The sequence below is a fragment of the Falco punctatus genome, assembly GCF_963210335.1.
Source record: "Falco punctatus genome assembly, chromosome: 6".
NCBI lineage: Eukaryota > Metazoa > Chordata > Aves > Falconiformes > Falconidae > Falco > Falco punctatus.
Genome location: NC_137585.1, coordinates 73,201,293 through 73,219,994, shown reverse-complemented (window position 1 = coordinate 73,219,994; position 18,702 = coordinate 73,201,293). Strand labels below are relative to the sequence as shown.

General features: G+C 37.1%; 1 protein-coding gene across 11 annotated transcripts in view; it reads right to left on the bottom strand.

Annotated features, from left to right (window-relative positions):
- Positions 1-5,582: 5,582 nt before the first annotated feature.
- The window catches only part of CACNA2D1 (calcium voltage-gated channel auxiliary subunit alpha2delta 1), a 434,287-nt gene continuing 421,167 nt past the window's right edge, over positions 5,583-18,702 (bottom strand). For 6 of the 11 annotated variants that reach the window (XM_080392376.1, XM_080392374.1, XM_080392378.1 and 3 more), the window contains one exon: positions 5,583-10,232. In XM_080392376.1, the coding sequence (XP_080248502.1) occupies positions 10,116-10,232 (117 nt within the window). In that variant the 3' untranslated portion in view covers positions 5,583-10,115. Of the gene's footprint in view, positions 10,233-17,685; positions 17,775-18,702 lie in introns of all 11 variants that reach the window. The other 5 variants (XM_080392375.1, XM_080392369.1, XM_080392377.1 and 2 more) reach the window with 1 other exon arrangement.

The following is an 18,702-nucleotide window of genomic DNA, read 5'->3' as shown; positions in this document are numbered from 1 at the left end:
GATAACCTATAAAACTATAGCTATTAAATTCCCTGTAGTTTTAATAAGAGATTCTGTATGTATTGGAGAAAGGTTATGTCCAGTATAGCACTCATTCTATGTTGCACTTAAAAATGAACTAGCTTGGCTTTATTTTTGATACAGGTTCATTACACATTTTATAAACTACAGGAAAAAACCCTCAGTGCAGAAAGACGCTAACATGAAGCAATGAAAAATACCATGTTTCCTTATGACAATCGAGTCATGTGTATTTTTTGTTACTTTTAAAAGGAATTATAATCTCAGTGTTTTGGGTGGGTGGGTGGGTTTAGTGGGAAAAAAAAACACTCAAAAAAGTATTCCACTGTTGCTACTATCATCATCATCTGCACTGTTTTGGAACTTGATTCTGGGATCCACTGGTCTGTGTAAATCAGCTGAACTATAAATTGCAGGGAAAAGCTTCAGCTAAGATGAAGGCAGGCCAGAGTCTTAGTTACAGCAGGATGAATACAGCTGGGCTATAAAATACAGCATTGCACACTATTCTGTAATTTTTAAATGGCTATTTAAGCTATTAAAATAATAATAAAGCCCTCTTGTAACAGAGTATCTATTTACATGAGACAACTTCTTCCGGAAACAATAAAGGTGCCTCTCTCTGCACTGCCCAGGACAGGTTTTCATTCAGAACAAGGCCAGTTTCTATTTAAGACATTCCACTTGACTACAGATTCTAAAAGATCAAGTGTCACAGACTGTAGTTTCTCCTTCATGTCCTGCAAAGGCAGCCTTACATGCAGGCTGCTTTAAAGCACAGTTTGACTCATGTCATGTGCCACAGAAAAGCGCAGCAGGGCTGTTTGACCTTGTGAAAGCAAAGCATACAGGCAGATTGTTAGAAGTCCATGGGTAGTTTCTAAAAGGCAGAAAAATATTCATATCCACATAATTATTCCCAAATATCCCCCCAAAAATCTTAATACCTCAATCTTAGCTTAACACCTACATTCTGTAAGAGACGTGTAAGCAATTGAAAGCTATTCTCTCTGACTTACCATTTTTCTTAGGGAAATTTGAGGCATTTGAAAGCTCAGATATGATGTAGCTCATTGAATTCCCTGCTGTTAAGAGGGAGACAGAGAGACAGATACACCAGTTTGCTTCCCTTAGGTGTACAGCTCTTCCCATCACTCCTGGAGAAGCCCCAGGCAGCGCTAGCATTGCCCAGCAGTCCCCTAGCCTGGCAGGTCCACCTGGGGGAGAACAGCAGGCGCTCCTGCGGTGCCAAACCTGCCTCCTCTGCAAGCTGTGACAACTAGTTCCAACTGTTGCAAGCATGGCCCAGCTGATCCTCAAAATATGCAGTCTGTCACCACTGTTCTTCCCTGCTGCTGCCTCAGCTACTGGAGGATGCAAAGTTGGATACAATCACAAGTGGCTATGGAATTTTTGGTTGAATCTATTAGTAATATATTTTCCAAGCAATAAAATAGTCTGCTAAAACCAAAGCTGGTGCTCGATCTTACTTCCAAGCACTTTCCTTGCGGATAGGGAGACTTTTCATTCATTGAAAATTAAGAATGTGTTTTAAAACTTGACAGGGTGTGACTTGCTAGATTGGAATCGGACAGAAATATAAAAAAATCAACCAAAGAAAAACTCCAGTGATTAATAGTATAAATACCATTCTCAGAAACATCGTCTAATTTCAGAATTCCAAATCATAGCACCTAAGATCTAAAATGTGACTCGGTCAAAATTTGGGACCCCAAACACACAAATCTGTGATGCTGAATATCCTGCACAGCACCACCATCTACATAGGTAGAAATACCTAAACCTTCCAGAACTCTCAAGATTTTCAAGTTTTACCTATCTCTCCATTTATTCTCATGCCATAAGGAAGCGATAATTTCTTAAAAAAAAAAAAAAAAAAAAGTCAATAAAAGTTTAAAGCTTCTTACTTTTCTGCTTATTGCAGACCTTTTTTCAACAGTCTGACAGCAAGACCGTTCAAGGTAACCATCTCACTTGCAGGATGTTTGCAAGTGGTCAGATTCCCTGTCCCATAGATACCCTCAGACTAAAGACAGATTTAGAAAGAGATTTTACACTTTTGAGACAAGTCCTTTAAGTGGAAGCACATGGTACAAAAGATGAGTAACATCCCCTTCGCCACCACCACTACCTCCCCTCTACTTTGGAAGGAATTTAGCATTGGCCCAGACTGTGCTCCAACCACAGCCACCAAAACAAGCTTCTCCCAGGACCTGGAGTTTGGCATCTCTTCCACTATGTCTGCACAGCAATGGCTGTTACAGCAGCCGTAAGTCTGTATCATTCTCTGGTAGCTAAGTGCCTAAATTCCACATCTGTCTTCCCTTAGGTGGAATTTACTGAGCCCAGGCCTTAATCCTAGGAACGAGGAACTTGATCCAGCAAAGCAGAAGAATCAACTTTTGAATTAATATATCTCCACTCCTTGGTCTGTCTTTCTCTGAATTGAGCATCATCATGCCTCAGTTTCAAGAGAAAGGTTGTGTGTGCAACGGCAATCAAACCCTCAGGGGTTAGTCATGGGAACAGTGCTCCCTGCTGCACTGACTGTGCTGGGTGGATCTCCACCGGTCAGCCCAGGAACACAGACACCGAACGAACCACCTAGTGAATCCTGCCGTCTGTCATTTTGCCCCAAGTTCTCAAAGTTCTCATGCCTGTTATTTCCCATACTGGAATTCCCAGAAGATGCCAAGAGCAAATCCTGCCATCATAGGGAGCACCTGTATCCTTTGTGCCGGCTACAGGTAAGCAGGACAGATGGATGGTCACAACTTCCAGAGCATTTTAAGTTAGGTATTAGAGTACCTTTCAGCTGGAGCTGAACCTCAGTTGCCTGCTATTTTATCTTAGAGCTAATTGATTCCTGAAGATATAAGAGTTTATATGGCAACTGACTAACCCTTACCATAGTGAGTACTAATTGCCTGGACTGTCACAATAGCTTACAAGAATAATACATGCTAACCACACATAGCAAAACATAGCACTATTAGTCAGTGTTCCAAGCATGTTAATTACCCTTGCCATGGTGTGTGTGCGTGTGTATTACAATGCTTCAAAAATTTATGTTTAAATAATGAAGCCACAGAATGGAGGCTGAGATCACAAGAGTCTGGGTTACGAGAAGGGTCTGGGTTAAAGCAGCAAAAGTTGAAATGGAAATTCTGAGGCAGCTTCCATTCCCAATTCCCCACATTTTATTTTGTTTATAAAATAACTAATTCAGTGACAGAAAAAAAAAATAATTGAAAGATTTTCTTGAAAAGGAAGAGTAAATACCACCAAAGCTCTATACTTCATATTTTCTTTCTCAAAACAGCTGTTGGAGACTAGCAGCACTAAGATCCCATTAAAAAAAAAACAAAAACAAAAAAAACCAAAAACCAAACCAAAAACAAACAAACAAAAAAAAACCCAACACATGAAAGTAACGGATAGAGTAGCAGATGCAGCTTTTACTTACTGTGATGATTTTTCTCTTTGAAAAGGTGTACTACTACAACAGCAGCAGAAAATTCTTGTTTTAAGAATCCACCTTCTGATCATTAAAGGCAGATGGCCAAAGCCTAGGTAGAACCAGCAGCTTGTAAAGCAAACTCCTAAACTCCTCACGCTGCAGAATGAACTCATGACTAATTGCAAACTACAGTTAGGTGAGACAAATCACAAACATGTTTACCATTCCCCATGGGAAACACTTACTACTAAGTTCAAGTATCTGTTCTATAAAACATGAGAGGTACACCGGAGATCTAGTCAAGAAAGTGCTTGTGAGATCCTAAGAAAAAGTGATTCAAACCCCAAAAGAAACAGGTGTGGGTGTTCTATTTAAAGGAGAGACTTTACTAAAAAGCTTCTGGGTTTCTGAACAAGGCTTCAAAAGGAACAGTCAGCTTCTGAGGATATGATCTTCTCAATCAGGAAAAGAGAAATAAATATACATATAAAACATTTAGAAGAAATACAGTTAGAACTTAGATAAAATCATTCTCTGAAAAAAGTCTCATTTTCCTTCCCTCCTTCCCCATATACACTTTGGGAACAAAAAGCTCCTAATAGCCTTTTGGAAAAGGAGACACTGTGTTCAATGTCTTTTGCAACAGGCAGAGGAGATGTTGTACAATTCAGGGTGTGCATTTTGTTCAGTCGAGCACTACAAAGAGCAGTTGTCTAATAGATGTGACAGTGAAGGGCTTTTATAACATCAGTGTTATATAACATCTTGATTTTTTTTTTTTTTTTGGTAGATGGTTAGCAGCAATAGAGCTGCATTGGACAACGCGAAATCATCTCTCAAAATAATACAATATGACAGGGCAAGTGTATTCTGGCTTGATTTGAACCAGGGACTAGTACAGAATATCTCACTGCAGTGCAGCCATTCCCAAATCGAACTGATAAATTCAAAGATGCCTGTAAGTTCCAGAAATGGGGGAAGAAACCCTGTGTTTTCTGAGTGTCAGCTCCTGGTACATAACGATTAGTGTATTCTAGTATGGAATTTAAATTGAACGTGTACCAGGGAGGGATTTGGAGGTTTTATTTAATTCTACATCTCAATGGCCCTCAGCATACAGAAATCATGATACAATGAGTTCAGCATGTGGGGTAATCATGTAGTTAGGCAGCAATGTTTAATCTAGTTGAGGCCAGTAGTCTCTGGATGTTGATGCAGTGTCATGCGCTGCTTTGTAGCATTTCCACATGGGCGATCTGTTACTTTGCTGCATTAGAATCTGCATTTGATTTCTTACTGTCTTATCTGACTCCTGGGGGATTCAGTAAATCCAGCAGTACTTTACGACTGCCATTCTCTCTGTGCTTTGACACATTCACAGCCATGGATTAAAATCAGGCTTCTAAGGGAGTTACCACTTGCAGCCATCTGCCCTGCCCTCCTGACAGAGATCGCCAGCACCACGGTGGTACGTCTGAACACCCAGTGAAGCAACTCCTGAACATCTCAAGCCTGTTTAAGGTACATAGATCCACTTTGAGTCTAATGCTCAGCTGAGAATGGCAGCAGTACAGAAGCTGATTCATAAATCATGCAGCAATCCTTGTCAGAGGTGGGGCAACAACTTGGGCAGCACCCATCTGAGCCATCCAATTTTATTCTGCTTCTCCATGTGAATGAACCCTTGGACTGCATCAATGTTTATAACTCAGTAAATGACTATCCTTCCAAAAGCAATTGTTTCAGAACAGGGCTACTTCAGATGCTTTGGAGACTATTATTTTACTGAGTGCTTTACAGACTCTTAGTTTTTGTTGGTTACAATTTTTTTTTTTTTTTTTTACTTTTTTGAAATTTTCACAGCCACAAATGAAGCAGAAATGAGGGTTTGCTTTGCTGCACATCCTCCTTTGAACCCAAATAAGAACTGTGTTAGATCATTGTCTCCACATTGGAAAACATCTCTCTTTCAGACACTTGGATGCAATTAATATAGCAAATTCAAAAGTATTATATAGCAAATCATGTGGGCTCTTATTTACATGTTTTTATTTTACAAAGTGAACAATCAAAGTAGCTGTTGATTTTAAATGATAAACTTTTATTCTGAATATACTGTTTTTGCACAAGAATTAACACAACAGTTCTAGGATTATAAACTTTTTTATAACATTATTGTACAAATTTTTACAAAAAAATTATTTTTCCAGGCTTGTCAAGTTCCACAAAAGTGTCAAGAGAACACAAGAAAAGGGAGAAAGACCTGTTTGCCTTGTAAAAGCAACCAAGTCTTTTTTTGCAGAAACACACACTGAGCATTTCAATAAAAATACCCCAGAAAGCATGATCCAGACATTCCATACAACACAAGAAGAGAAGACAGCTTTGTCAGATCACAATCGCAATTTCATGGCATCCGAACAAGACAGTATCCCTTTAGCCTCAGTGAAGTTATTTCTTCAAGATGATGTTTTTCTTTTAAACCATAAACAGGACAGATGCAAGTAGCTGGGAAGAGGGTGAGGCTAACTTTTCAAAACTCTTGAATTGTTTTCAGACACTTTGTTTTAATCTTTTTACAATAGTGTACAACGTGTATTAACAATATTAACATCGTGGTATGAAAAAAAAAAAAAAAAAGTCTGGCCTTTGTTAAAGGCTTGGATGTTTGATGAAGCTCGGGTAAAATTTATACTAAGGAAGGAGTTAGTAAGATTTCACCTTCAGCTGACCTTCCAAAAACACCCAAGCGTGTTGCAGTGCCTTTTAGGCATTAATATACTTCTTAATAACCAGCGTGCTAACATCTGAATTTTTAGGACCAGTGGGACTGAGGTTTTGTTTTGAAATTAAGACATCCTAAGCACATTTTCTGAGCTTAAGTGTTAATGGGAACAAAAGGTCTTAATGTCTCTTCAGTGATGTCGAAAAACTCTCAACCGCAGCAAGTAACACTTGGGTTGCAAAGGTCACTTAAAAGGGATACTGCCTATTTGAACCCCGTAAGGCCAGTTTTGAAGTTAGTAAAAGGAATATTATAGGAAAACTTACAAATGGCAGCAACACTGTTTTTTGTCAAGTTAAGCAGTAAAGCCTCAAGCATTAGAAACATGAAAAAGATCATACTAAAGTCTTAAAGGTACAGGACTACAGGACCTAAAAAATCTTGTTGATCAAACCTGCTATGTCATGTTAAAAACCTGTTACAAATATGGACCACGGTCAGTGTTTTGGCAGTAATGCTGGTTGTTTAAATGAAAAACTAGAAAGAAACCTTTCATGTTAAGTCTTCAGATCATGTTTTGCACAGCACCATGCTCTAACAACTTTAATGGTGGTTATTTGTCAGACATACAATAGGCTGCATGACTTCTGTGTAAACTGAAACAGTCTCAACAGTTCCCTTAGTGCTATTTAAAGGATCTGAGCAAATATCAACAGAGCTTTTTATCTGGCTTAAAAAACCAAAACTTTTTACAACATCTTGTTATTTGAAAATGTCTCAATTTAAAGCCTAGGATCAAGTTTCTTCTCTCACAGACAAGAGGACTATTATGCATTATATGAGATTAAGGATACACTTCTGCATGAGAATACACAATTTATCCATGCAAGTTATTTCTAACAGATTGGTATCCACATTTTGAGATAGCTGAAGTTGACATTGTATTTTCTATCTGTGTTTTGTGATTTGCAGATATCTAGGCAGTGCGTTCTAAAAAATCTTGACCGTCACCTGGATATAATCAAAATATATATTGCTTTCTGCATAAACAAGCCAATTTTTTTTTTCCCTTTTAAAGTATTGAGTTCTATGGGGACAGTACTAAGCCCTTCCAGGAGGGCCAGATCCTGAGTTTTCTATCAGACAGCTATAACAGCTGGAAGGCTAAGATGTGTTTCTTCAGGTCTTATGGAGGGGCAGAGGAGAGGAACAAAAGACATTTCCCTCTCTGGATAACCCAAGAAGGCTAATGTGTCTGCATGGCACCGGCTGCTCCCTCCTTTTGTATTTGAGCACTCTAAGGGAAGTGGAGTGAGAGCAAAAGCCACAGTTGTTTCCTGTGGCAGCATGGCTTTGTGCCATCTTTATTTCTGCCTACAGACACTCATCAAATGTTTTTTAAGGAACTCAAAATATGGTCTACCAGCATAAGCAAATTGTTCCAAAATGTTAAATAATGCGACTTTTCCATGAAGGGTTTCTTTTGGGAAGCTGAGTGAAAAGTATAGTGAACTTAATATACTGACAATCTTTCAAGGAATTAAAAGAGCAAAATGCAAACTAATATGCGTTTTAAATAATCTTACAGTAAAAGCTATGAGTGCGGTATTGGCCTAATCCTACAAAACTCCCATAGAATTTCAATTGAGCACATTAAGGAAAAAAGCAGTTGCAGTCTTAGCATTAGAAAGACTCAAATCGATTTTTTATCAGGTGATAACTGGTGATAGGGTGAAGAGAAGCACAGTAATATGACTGGAAGGAAGAGCTCCAAAATTATCTTCACCTATATTATCATAATTAGCTCACCTTCCCTGAGGAGGATCTGAAGTCATCCAACACAGTTAACTGTACTTTTAACCCCATTACTTTACTAGAGATATTTTTTTAAAAAGCTAGATCTGATTACCAAACAAAAGGTCAGGTTTTATTTTTTCACTCACTGTATTCCCAAACATGAGAAAATACATAGTTGGAGCCAAGGTACATGAGAAAAACAACAAACCAGCCACGGGTACAACTACAGTAGACATCTGATCTTTTAAGCCATGCCATGGCTTTGAGTAGCTTCTTCAGTTTTCATAGGATATTAATGCATGCCCAATTATTTCTTTAAGTTTTTGGCATGATCAAAATTATATCAATCAATTGCCAGCATATACATACCAATGCTTTGCATTTTCTTATTTTTTTTAAAGAGCTAGTGTACTGTGCCATGTTAGTATTTGCATATTGCAGTTGTTAGCGGAATTGTACAATAACAGCAGAGTTGCACATTCATTGGTTTAGCTGTCTTGCAATACTGTTTAATTCTGAAAACTAGAAAAAAGCGCAAATCATATTTTGCATCAACACTGTGCTACACTGTAATATTGTAATTTACTGCACCAATCTGTATCACCAATGAGGTTGTAAAAAAACAACTTTTAAAATTATTATTCACAATCAAGTATCAATGTGCATACATATAGATTCAAGGCTCCCCATTTGTTTGGATGTCTTCTAATCTCAGCAACCAGGACGTTTTGCTGTTAAATATGCTATTTTCAATAACAAATAGCACAAAGGAGGTTTCACTCTTATGGGTGGTTTTATATGAAGGGAACAAAGGGGGAACCTGATATGAATCTTAGAGAACATATACTTCCAAAAATAAATGTGTTAAATCTGATTTTTATATACCTAAAATATCTGTACACAGGTATTCATGTGAGATCACTATTCAGTAAAAATTCCAACTCAACCCTTTTGTTATGATAGCTAAATTTACCCTATTTTCTCAGCTTTTTCATTGCACAGTATATTCAGAGCTCTGTTTCATAATATAATTTAATATGATTTGATTGCAGCTTGCAATGTTCAGTTTCTCACACAATAAAAGAATCACTCAGTTATCTTTTCAATGAACTATACTCTACCATCAAAGAAAACAAACTGAAAAACAATAATATAGCATCATCATCATCATGCAAAATACCCTTGGAAACCAACGTTCAAATATCACAAAGACATTTTTCATTCACAAGCATTTTTGTTTGAGCCTTTGAAGGATTCTACTAGCTTTATATATAACTGCATTGTGAAAAGGAGGTGAATATTACACTGAAATTAACATTTTTTCTGACAGAAGATGACACCAAGTTTAAGATGATAATTACTTTTTAGTTAAACCCTCAAGCACCTTCATATTTTTAAAAAGAGAAGTTTTCCTCCTTCCTTCCTTTAAACTGACAATTTATCGACCTACCAAAACTTAGCTGGCTACATGACTCATTTTGGAAGAGTAAACCACTCATCATAAAGCATTTCAATCATGCTGAACTTCTGATGAAGACTCGCCAGTATTTCCATTTTACTCAAATAGTTTGGACAAAACTGATGTTCAGCCATCAAGCTAAACATGATGTTCAGCCATCATGGTGCTAGTAATCTATATCGGGGAGTACGTTTTCTTTTTTCTTTTTTCCTTTTTTTTTTTTTTTTAAATAACTGTTCATGTAAAAGAATATAAATCTCCAAGATATCCAAAGCTTGAAAGAAATTAAAATCATATACATAAGCTATTGTCAGGGGAGCCCTTTTACATGAAGTCATCAACATTACCACAACAAACAAACAAACAAAAAAAAAATTAATATTCTTAGATTCCCCAATGGAGCACGTACAGAATTCTGTTTGGATGGCATAGATGATGCAGCATTCACACACGTTTAAGGATCCGACATGCAGCCACTGTGGGTGCCTTTATGAGTCTCACAACGAGTGATAACCAGACACGAGCACTGTTGTTCTGCTGCTGTCTGAATAGCTGACCCTTTTAAAAATGAAACTGAGGCTATCGTTTTGGCCGGGTCTTGATTAAGTTATGCAGGTTTTGGTTTAGCAAGGTCATAACTGGCAGTATCTGCTGCCAGATAACAGCCAAAGCAGGACCAACTGAATTCCTACCATAGACCACAGTGATGGACTCAGACCAGAGACACCACCGCAGTCGGCTGAATCTTCCTGTTGACAAGAAAAGAAAAAATCATTTAATATTCATTACAATTAAATTTCCTGAGCAGTAAACTATATTTTAGTCTTCAACATGTTGAACTATCCTTGAGGCATCCTTTTTGGTCATATACATGTTATTTTGCCTAAAATAACAACAAAATAGTTCCTGGAAGTTTGTCTGATTTTTGATACAAAGAGTGGCATTACTACATTAACTATAAGCATGGGAGGATTAAATACTTACAAAGCTTACTGCAGTCATTTATGAACTAGATGGGATACTTGCACAATCAAACATGAAATGCTATGGGGTATACCTGGAGGGCCCAATAAACCACATACATATTCCTTAAAATTACATCAATTTGGATATTTTGAGTACCACTTTATTGCAAGGCAGGATGGGAGAACAGTTAACTTCTCAAGATTAGAAAACAAATACCAGAATATGTTCATGCCCATTTTATCAACACGATTGCACATTAAGACAAATAAGCTCTGCAGGTGAAGATATGATCAAAGAGAATGAAAATCCTTTCTTTGTCTCTGATGCTGTATTCAAGTACAAGAACCAAATTTTCCATGGGCTTTTTGTACGCATTTGACGCAGTCCATAGAGAAGACACCCTCCAGTTTGAGGGCTCACTCGTAGCTGCACTGCTCTGTCACACACCCACAGACCTAACTTAATTATGCCATACAGCAGTCACTCCTCTTTTCCCCATTCCCCGTGCTGTTATTTGGTCCTACTTTGCCTATAATGCATAATATCTTCCACACTATAGACTAATTTGTTAGTCTGGCTGAAATACATTCAGCACCTGTTCTGGAGTCTGTAATATCTTTATACTTTCTTGTTTCTCAGGACTGACATAATCTATGCTTTAGCTGCCTAAAGCACCAGGACAATGTTCCAGCCACCCCCTGCACTGCTCTGTCCACTGAGTCTGAGATTCATGGGTAGCTCTGATGGCTGAAAATAATTGGTCTTCCTCTTGTTTGCACGGTATTCTCTACCCATAGTATAAAAAGACACTTTCTATTTTCCAAGAGATCCCAAGCCTCCAAGGACAAGACAGCAGTGTAGGGAGGAGTGACTCTAGGTATAGTGGGAATGGAGAAAACTTCTTGAACAGGAGGAACGTGTGCAGGGAAGGACAGACTGCACCTTGACAGTAACAGAGCCCAGCTGATGGCACAGAGTTTAACAAGTTTTTAGAACAGAAAGCAGAGGAAAGCCAACGAGCACGGAACAGCTCCTGATTCAGACTGACATGCCACTGGGGCATGTGTAACTAATTTTCAGCGTGCTTCAGGAAAGGCTGGGGTGCGGGTGGAGGTCAAAAGTACAATCAGGATACATACGGAAGGGTCATTAAAACACCATTAATTCATTGGTATACATCCTTAAGCAAAACTTCCAAGTGTTTCTACACCAATGCTAGGAAAGTAAAATTACGATGGGGGAATGAAGGCAAATTATCAATAAGCCATCCCAAAATAATACACATATCAGAAATCTGGTGGAAGGAGAATAATCAGGAGGACAGAACATTGTCAGGCTATCAACTCTGTAAGAATGACAGTGTAGGACATACAGCAGAAGGGTGGTACGTGAAGGATAATACAAAGTGTAATAGCATAAAAGTCTTACAGGAAAAGGAAAGTGTGATGGATCTCTGTGGGTAAAAAAATTCACAGTCTAGAAATAAAAATGTAATACTGGGATCGCACTGCTGCCCACCTGATCAAAGTGACAATATCACTCATGAAATGTGATGTGAGATTAGAGAAGTCACATATAAACTGGATCAATGCCTTATCAAAAAGAGATGTAGAGAACACTTTTTTGGGTGTGACAAATGACGGCCTTTTGGATCAGTCTTTCAATCTTTAGTGCTTCCCAGGGCCCTTCTCAAAATTACTAGTAGAGAGCCACTCTGTATAGCTCTAGTATAGCTAAAGTAGCTCTGTAGACCACAATGCAATAGGATTTAGCATTGTTGTGTGAGACATGAGGCCAAACAAATCCAAAACAAAAGATACCAATTTCAAGAAAGGGAAATACATGAAAATTACCAAAAGCAGTTAAAAAAATCCAAACAGCTCCAATTCCAAGAAAATAGAAAAAACTTATCAAACAGAAAAAAAAAACCACAAACCAAACCAGAAATCAGGGAAGAAAACTAGAAGCAGCATCTTAAAAAACAAGCTCCTTACAAGGATCCAGAAGAGTATTTAGCAATTTTGCATTAGATATCCAGGTAAAATGAATGTCACAATTAGAACAAGCAACCACTTCCTACACCCATCACCCCAAACCACAACTCCTATATAAATTAAAAAACAACCCCACATCCTCCACCACCACCAAAAAAAAGACCAAAACCAAACCCCAAAGAAACACCCCTGCATGAATCCGTAGGGACATTTAGTACACTGTCTCAGCGAAAAGGTCAGTATTTAAGAAAGTAATATTACTGAAATGGGCAAGAACAGGAAAGCACATTAAAATGGCAGATCAGCTATAAACAAGAAATTAGGAGGTCTGATAAAGAAATTTTATGGTCATTGTGAAAAATACGCTGAAAATTATAGTATAAAGTTTTGAATAAAAAGTACAAAGTGAAATATGGTGTTAGGGCAACTGCTTGGTAACAGAGGTGCAGAGAGGGGACTTGGGTATTACAGGGCACAGCATAGAACTTCGGTTTTGAGGGTGAAGACTTTAACAGGATTCCCACCACACATAATGCATTGTTTAAAGCAGAGAAGTCAGAGGAATCAGAAGTTTGGCATAACTATACAGAAAATCAAATAAAGCAGACAAATTAGATACAATATGTCATCAGGAATTACAGCATTCACCAACAGTCTCCTTTAGAAACTGAGATGTAAAAAAAAAGCCAAACAACAAAACAGCATCCAAATTCTTCAGGGGAAAAAAAAAAAAAAAAACCAACAAAAAAACAAGAGAAAAATTTTCTTTTCATTCTTTCCTGAAGCAAATAGCTCACGTTAGCTGCTGCTCTTTATCAATAAGAGCCATTTCCAGATGTGTCTTTGCCATCTGTTAGCCTTATAATTTAGTTGTATAATTCTGGCTAAAGTTTGTTTTTTTGGTTTTTTTTTTTTTTTTTTTTTTTTTTTTTTTGTAGTTGACTGCACTCTACAAGTTCAAAATTCCTAAGGTTTCCGGTCAACAAAAAAGTCATAAGTGAACTCTGCTGCACCAGATTTGGAGTAGGATGCTAAGATTTGAAGATGCACTGAACTTTCTGGTTTATTTAGTTTAGCTCTGTCACTTTTTGCATCTGCATTGTGTCCTGTCATGTAGCTTTATTTCTATTCAGAGTACCTATAAATAACCCTGTTGTTTCTTCCTCACAGCAAGTACCATCAGAAACAGAATTATCAGTAAAGGTTCCTTCTCACATGAATTCAATGAACAACACTGCGTTACCTCTTGGTATTTAAGATTCTTATCACTGAAATTACTTAGAAGTGTTATCTTTGAAGAAATAGCCTAAAGTAAAGCATAAGGTTTAAAATTTTCCAACAGAGGGGAGATGCCTGGAGAGTTAGAAAGGTCTTCAACAAAATTGTGCATAATAGGAAGGGGAAAATATCAGTGTAGTGAAAATGACATCCAGTATGTATACAGAGTAGATGGTCCTGTGCATATAGAATTATACAGTATTCAGCTTTCATGTCACCTCTGCATTAGACAAAATATTGGGTAAATGATGTTAATTAATTCATCCCACTACTATATGTTTTAGAAAAAAAAAACCAAAAACCAACCCATTCTGTTGCCCTTTTCTATTTGCTTTTTGAGATATATTTTTTTTTAAAACTACCATCACAATTTATGGGCACTGCTTTTCCATTCAGCAGTTATACTATGTAATGTTCCTACTGGATGGAAAAGAAGTATTTTAATATCTTTTGCTCTCTCACTAAGACTACCCAGAACAGTTTGTAAAGGATTCACAACTTCACAGCAGTGGAGAATGTCTTGGGAGCCTAATGCAGGAGAGGCATCTTCATATTATGAATGACAGAGTTAAACTATACTAGACAAAAGCATACAAGGTTTATGCACATATTTCAGTGTTGGTGAGATTTTAACCTCGTATTGATCAAAGTCATATTGCATTTCTGAGGTTTGTAGACCAATTTACAGTGGTAAACCAGCAGTTCAGCAAAGAACAATTTCTAAATATTCTCTCTGGAATCAGTTATTCTTTTGTGTCCTAAGCCAAAACAAAAATAGTAGTGGCAAAGAAGGTACAGTAAATCCTACCTAAATTAAATTTTCCTCCCCAGAACTGCATATTGTAATTTTCTTGTGTACTTTAACTGTCGTGAAAATCACAAGAAGGGGGGGGGGGGGGGGGGGGGGGAAGGAGAAAGTGTGATTACAAGCTGATTTACATAAATTCAAAAAATCAACTGTTTTATGGAAATGAAAAGGACCCTGTCATTAATTTGCAACCAGATTGAGCAAAACATCAATTTTGAATGATCTTCAAAATGTCTTATTTGAAAATACTTCCCTATTCCTGAACATTAAGAAAGCTTCTCAACTGTTTTTTGTAAGTGTTATTTTTAAGATTTTTAAAAAATTTGTTGTAACAAATGGCATAGCATCATTTTATCTTATCTTTACCTCATCTTTACCTCTGCCACTGCAGTTACACACTGAACTATTTTTAAGCAGTTTCACTGACATTTTCCAGCCCATTACATTAGTCACAGAGAAAACCTGAATAACGAACAGATCAGTTGGGGAAGTCCTCTCTTTGTTGTCTTCAAAATAATGTTCTCTATATTATTTCTCTTTGAAGAGAGAAAGAGTTGGAAAAGAAATTGGAAAGAATCCTCTTTAGATAGTTCCATTTCATCAGAGGTGTATCAGAAATTTCTTGCATTACTGTCACATGTCAAATTTGCTTGCATGCTTGAGGTAGAAAAGCGTCAAATCCAAATGTCATCTCCTTCATGTCATGCCTTACTATGATAACTCTAGAGAGGGTTATTTTACAGCATCGCACACCGTGAAAATTATTCAGCATTTGCAGAATGGAAATGAATGCTTTTATAAAACCACATCTTAATTGTTAATATCAAACCTGTATATTCATTGCTATAAATCAACATTTCCTTGAAGGCAGTGCCAGTCCAAAATTTTAAAGACACACACAGAAATATAAATACAAATATATACACATACATGTCTAAGCCTATAAACATACTAGGTACTCCTTTAGAAGTACAGTATAACTATTTAATGTACTAAAACTTTGTCTTGCAACCTTTATCATGTATCAGAACCCACTGTGCTACACTGACTATAAAAAGGATAAAGCAACAATATATACCAAAGAGCTTCTGATCTGGCCTTTGATATCAACTGATTACCTCAAAATTACACTTTTCATAAGCATATGTTTTAAATGCTTCATATTGCATGGAGAACACCTTTGCTTTTTTGTCAAGAGTATTTCAAGTCCCAATGCATGGTCTTTCAAAAATTTTGTGTTACTATCCTTTGTCTGGGCTACCACACAAAGCAAAGCTGTACAGGTACCCACATGTAGATCAGGGATACAGCCCACCCCATCACAATGTATACAGTTGTCTGGGCTGCTAAGCCCCCTCAAAGCTCCCACCAACATCCCTGCAAACTGACAGAAATAAGGCATTTCCAGAAGCAGCTAAAAGCTTGTAGACTTCTCTTCATGGCATGATTAACAAAACCAATGTACAAAGTAAAAGCAAGCTACTCAAGGGGGTGAAAAAGACGATTTTGTTATCCTTGATGAAAGAAAAAAACCCAGCTGCTGTTATTGAACCTGATCAGCTGGTTTGTATCTGTGTTGGCTTCAGTGATTTTAATAAAGCTACACAGACTAATGTCCAATAAGAAGCCATTTCCCAAATCACAGTGTTATTAAAAACAGGATGGATGAACAAAATTACCTTATAACTTTCTGCTGCCAAAAGTCTGTCAGCTAAAACTATATTTTGTGTGTTTCCCTTTTGTATTTTGGTTTGCCTTCTTGAGCAGAAAGACCAGTTTGGACGTAAAGAATTCAGCTCAAGGTGAGTCCCTGCTGCTTTATGTACATGGGACAGTAGCTTTTTAATTAAAATAAGGTTACTTGCAGACCAAAATGCATGAGTAAGAACATGAGATGTTTAATCTTCTAGATGTTAATGTGAAATACCACTGGCTTGGGGGAGGGGACCTCCACCCTTCCTTACAACCTTCAGCCACGTCTGTGCAACTTCCTAGGTTTGCTAGACATTAGATCATTTAAATACAGAATAGGAAACTTCAAAATTACTCAACTACAGCTGTTAAGCAGAACTTCAAGCTTTTTTTCCACTGATGGTTCAAGTCATATTAATTGAACCTTCCCCCAGGTATAAAGAAAACACAAAATATTGAGAAAATGAGTGTTCTGAATTGTTACAATTTTCTATCTTTTACTACACTAACTGAAAAATTACCTCCGAGTTTCCATTTCTGCCTCTGCTGGCTTTACTTTGATAGATAAGTTAGTATCTCCCTCTAGTGGTTTTCTGAGTAATAATATTGATCAGAAACCCCTCCAGTGTGCAAGGTGATGAATTTTATTCTCTTTAGATCAGCAGTTCCCTCGCACACATGTCACTAGCACAGCAGTGCACACACTCACACCATTAAGTGCCACACAGTCTGAAACGCCAAGGCTTTCACTAGGAACCTGACTCTGCACTGGGTCAACATGCAGGACTTCATGTATCCATGTATTTCATCAGAAGAAAAAATCCCACTTTCTCCTGTAATTAGGCAATGAATATGTGTAGGTTGCAAAAAATTTAAAAATAAATAAATAAATATGATTTGACTGAATTCACAGTTTAACCAAATTGATGCACACTATTGCTTACCATCATTAACATGTATTAACTTGAATGCTGTGAAAACTCATTACTTTCCTTGATAGTAACTCTTACTCGCACACAGATCGCTCACCCTTGCTATCCCCAGTATAGCTTTATTTTCACAGGTATTATAGTATCTTCTAATTACTTTGTACCTTTGCTTGTTTCTGTGGAGAAAACTTTCTTGTTCTGTTCATTTTAACAGGAACATGGGGAAAATTTTTTGCCAGGAATGTCACTGACTCAGTTGGTACATGTGCAATCTCAAACCATATAAATCCAACAGGTTCCCGTGTCTTTGTATTTGCTGTGGGAGAGGCCCTTGTGTTCTGTAATTGTGATTTATAAGGCTCCAGACAGGGTTTTTCATATTTAATTTCCCTTAATATTGCAATAGTAATTTGCTCCAGATTGTTGCTTTTGGGACTCGTTTCATTCTGTTTTCTTTTGTATGCTTAGTAAGTAAAAAAAGTCTGCTAATTTTTTAAGCCATGAACAAAACAAAAAATTAGAGAAAGTAACTGACCATCCACACCACATGAAAACTTGCAGAAAAATGAAGATAGGAGCAGACGTCATGGCAGAGGCACGACTCGTTGTGCATATAGGCTGATCCTATTAATAACGGGCAAAGTAGCAAGTAGAGGAAAGGAAAGAAAACACAGAAAAAAAGACATACAAGATGAGATATCATGCAGATTGCTGGCAGTTAGCAGAGTTAATGTGAAAGCATCCACCCAAGAGCAAGAGATTCACAGCAAATTTTGCAAATAAACTTAACTAAAACAGTCCACTGTTACAAAACACGTGACTTACACACTGATTAGCACATCATGCTAGTAAGCAAGAGTTGTACTTTCACACACAATCATATCAGGAGGATTTAGAATATTTACAATGGTAAAATAGCTTTTGGATGTTTTTTGCAACTTCATTTAACCTTTGTTGGCCAGTAAGACTTTATATTTAAAATAAAATCTGGTTACTAGAAAAATGCATTGAATACCAACTCTGTGGGCTTTTATAACACTACTGACATCTCAGTAATTGTGCCTTATTAAAGAAAAACAGATAATATACTGGAATAAAACTTGTTACACAGCAGTTATAGCCAACTAACTGCTCTAGTCTGGACAATCTTTCCTTTGCAAAAATGAGATGAGGTGTTACAAAATCATTTTAAAAATATTTTCTATAATGGCAGGTACTTCCCTGTTCAGTATTTTTTGTCTTGACATTTATGCTGAACAATTTGAATTCAATATATTTGCTTTCATACAGCATTTTGAAAGGTAAGACAGAGAGTATATTCTGGCACAGCTATAATTTTTCTTCTTAAAAAAATTAATATATACAGTACAGGGAGTACTAAACAGCATAGTTCTGCTGATTGCAGTAAAGCAATGCACTTTCATACCTGTTAAGAATGTCACCTGTTAAGAATGTCACCTAAGGTCAATACACATTTACAGAATTTCTAAAAGGAACAACATCCTAATCAAATATAATGTTTTTAATCATTTAACAACATCTTTAATGTTTG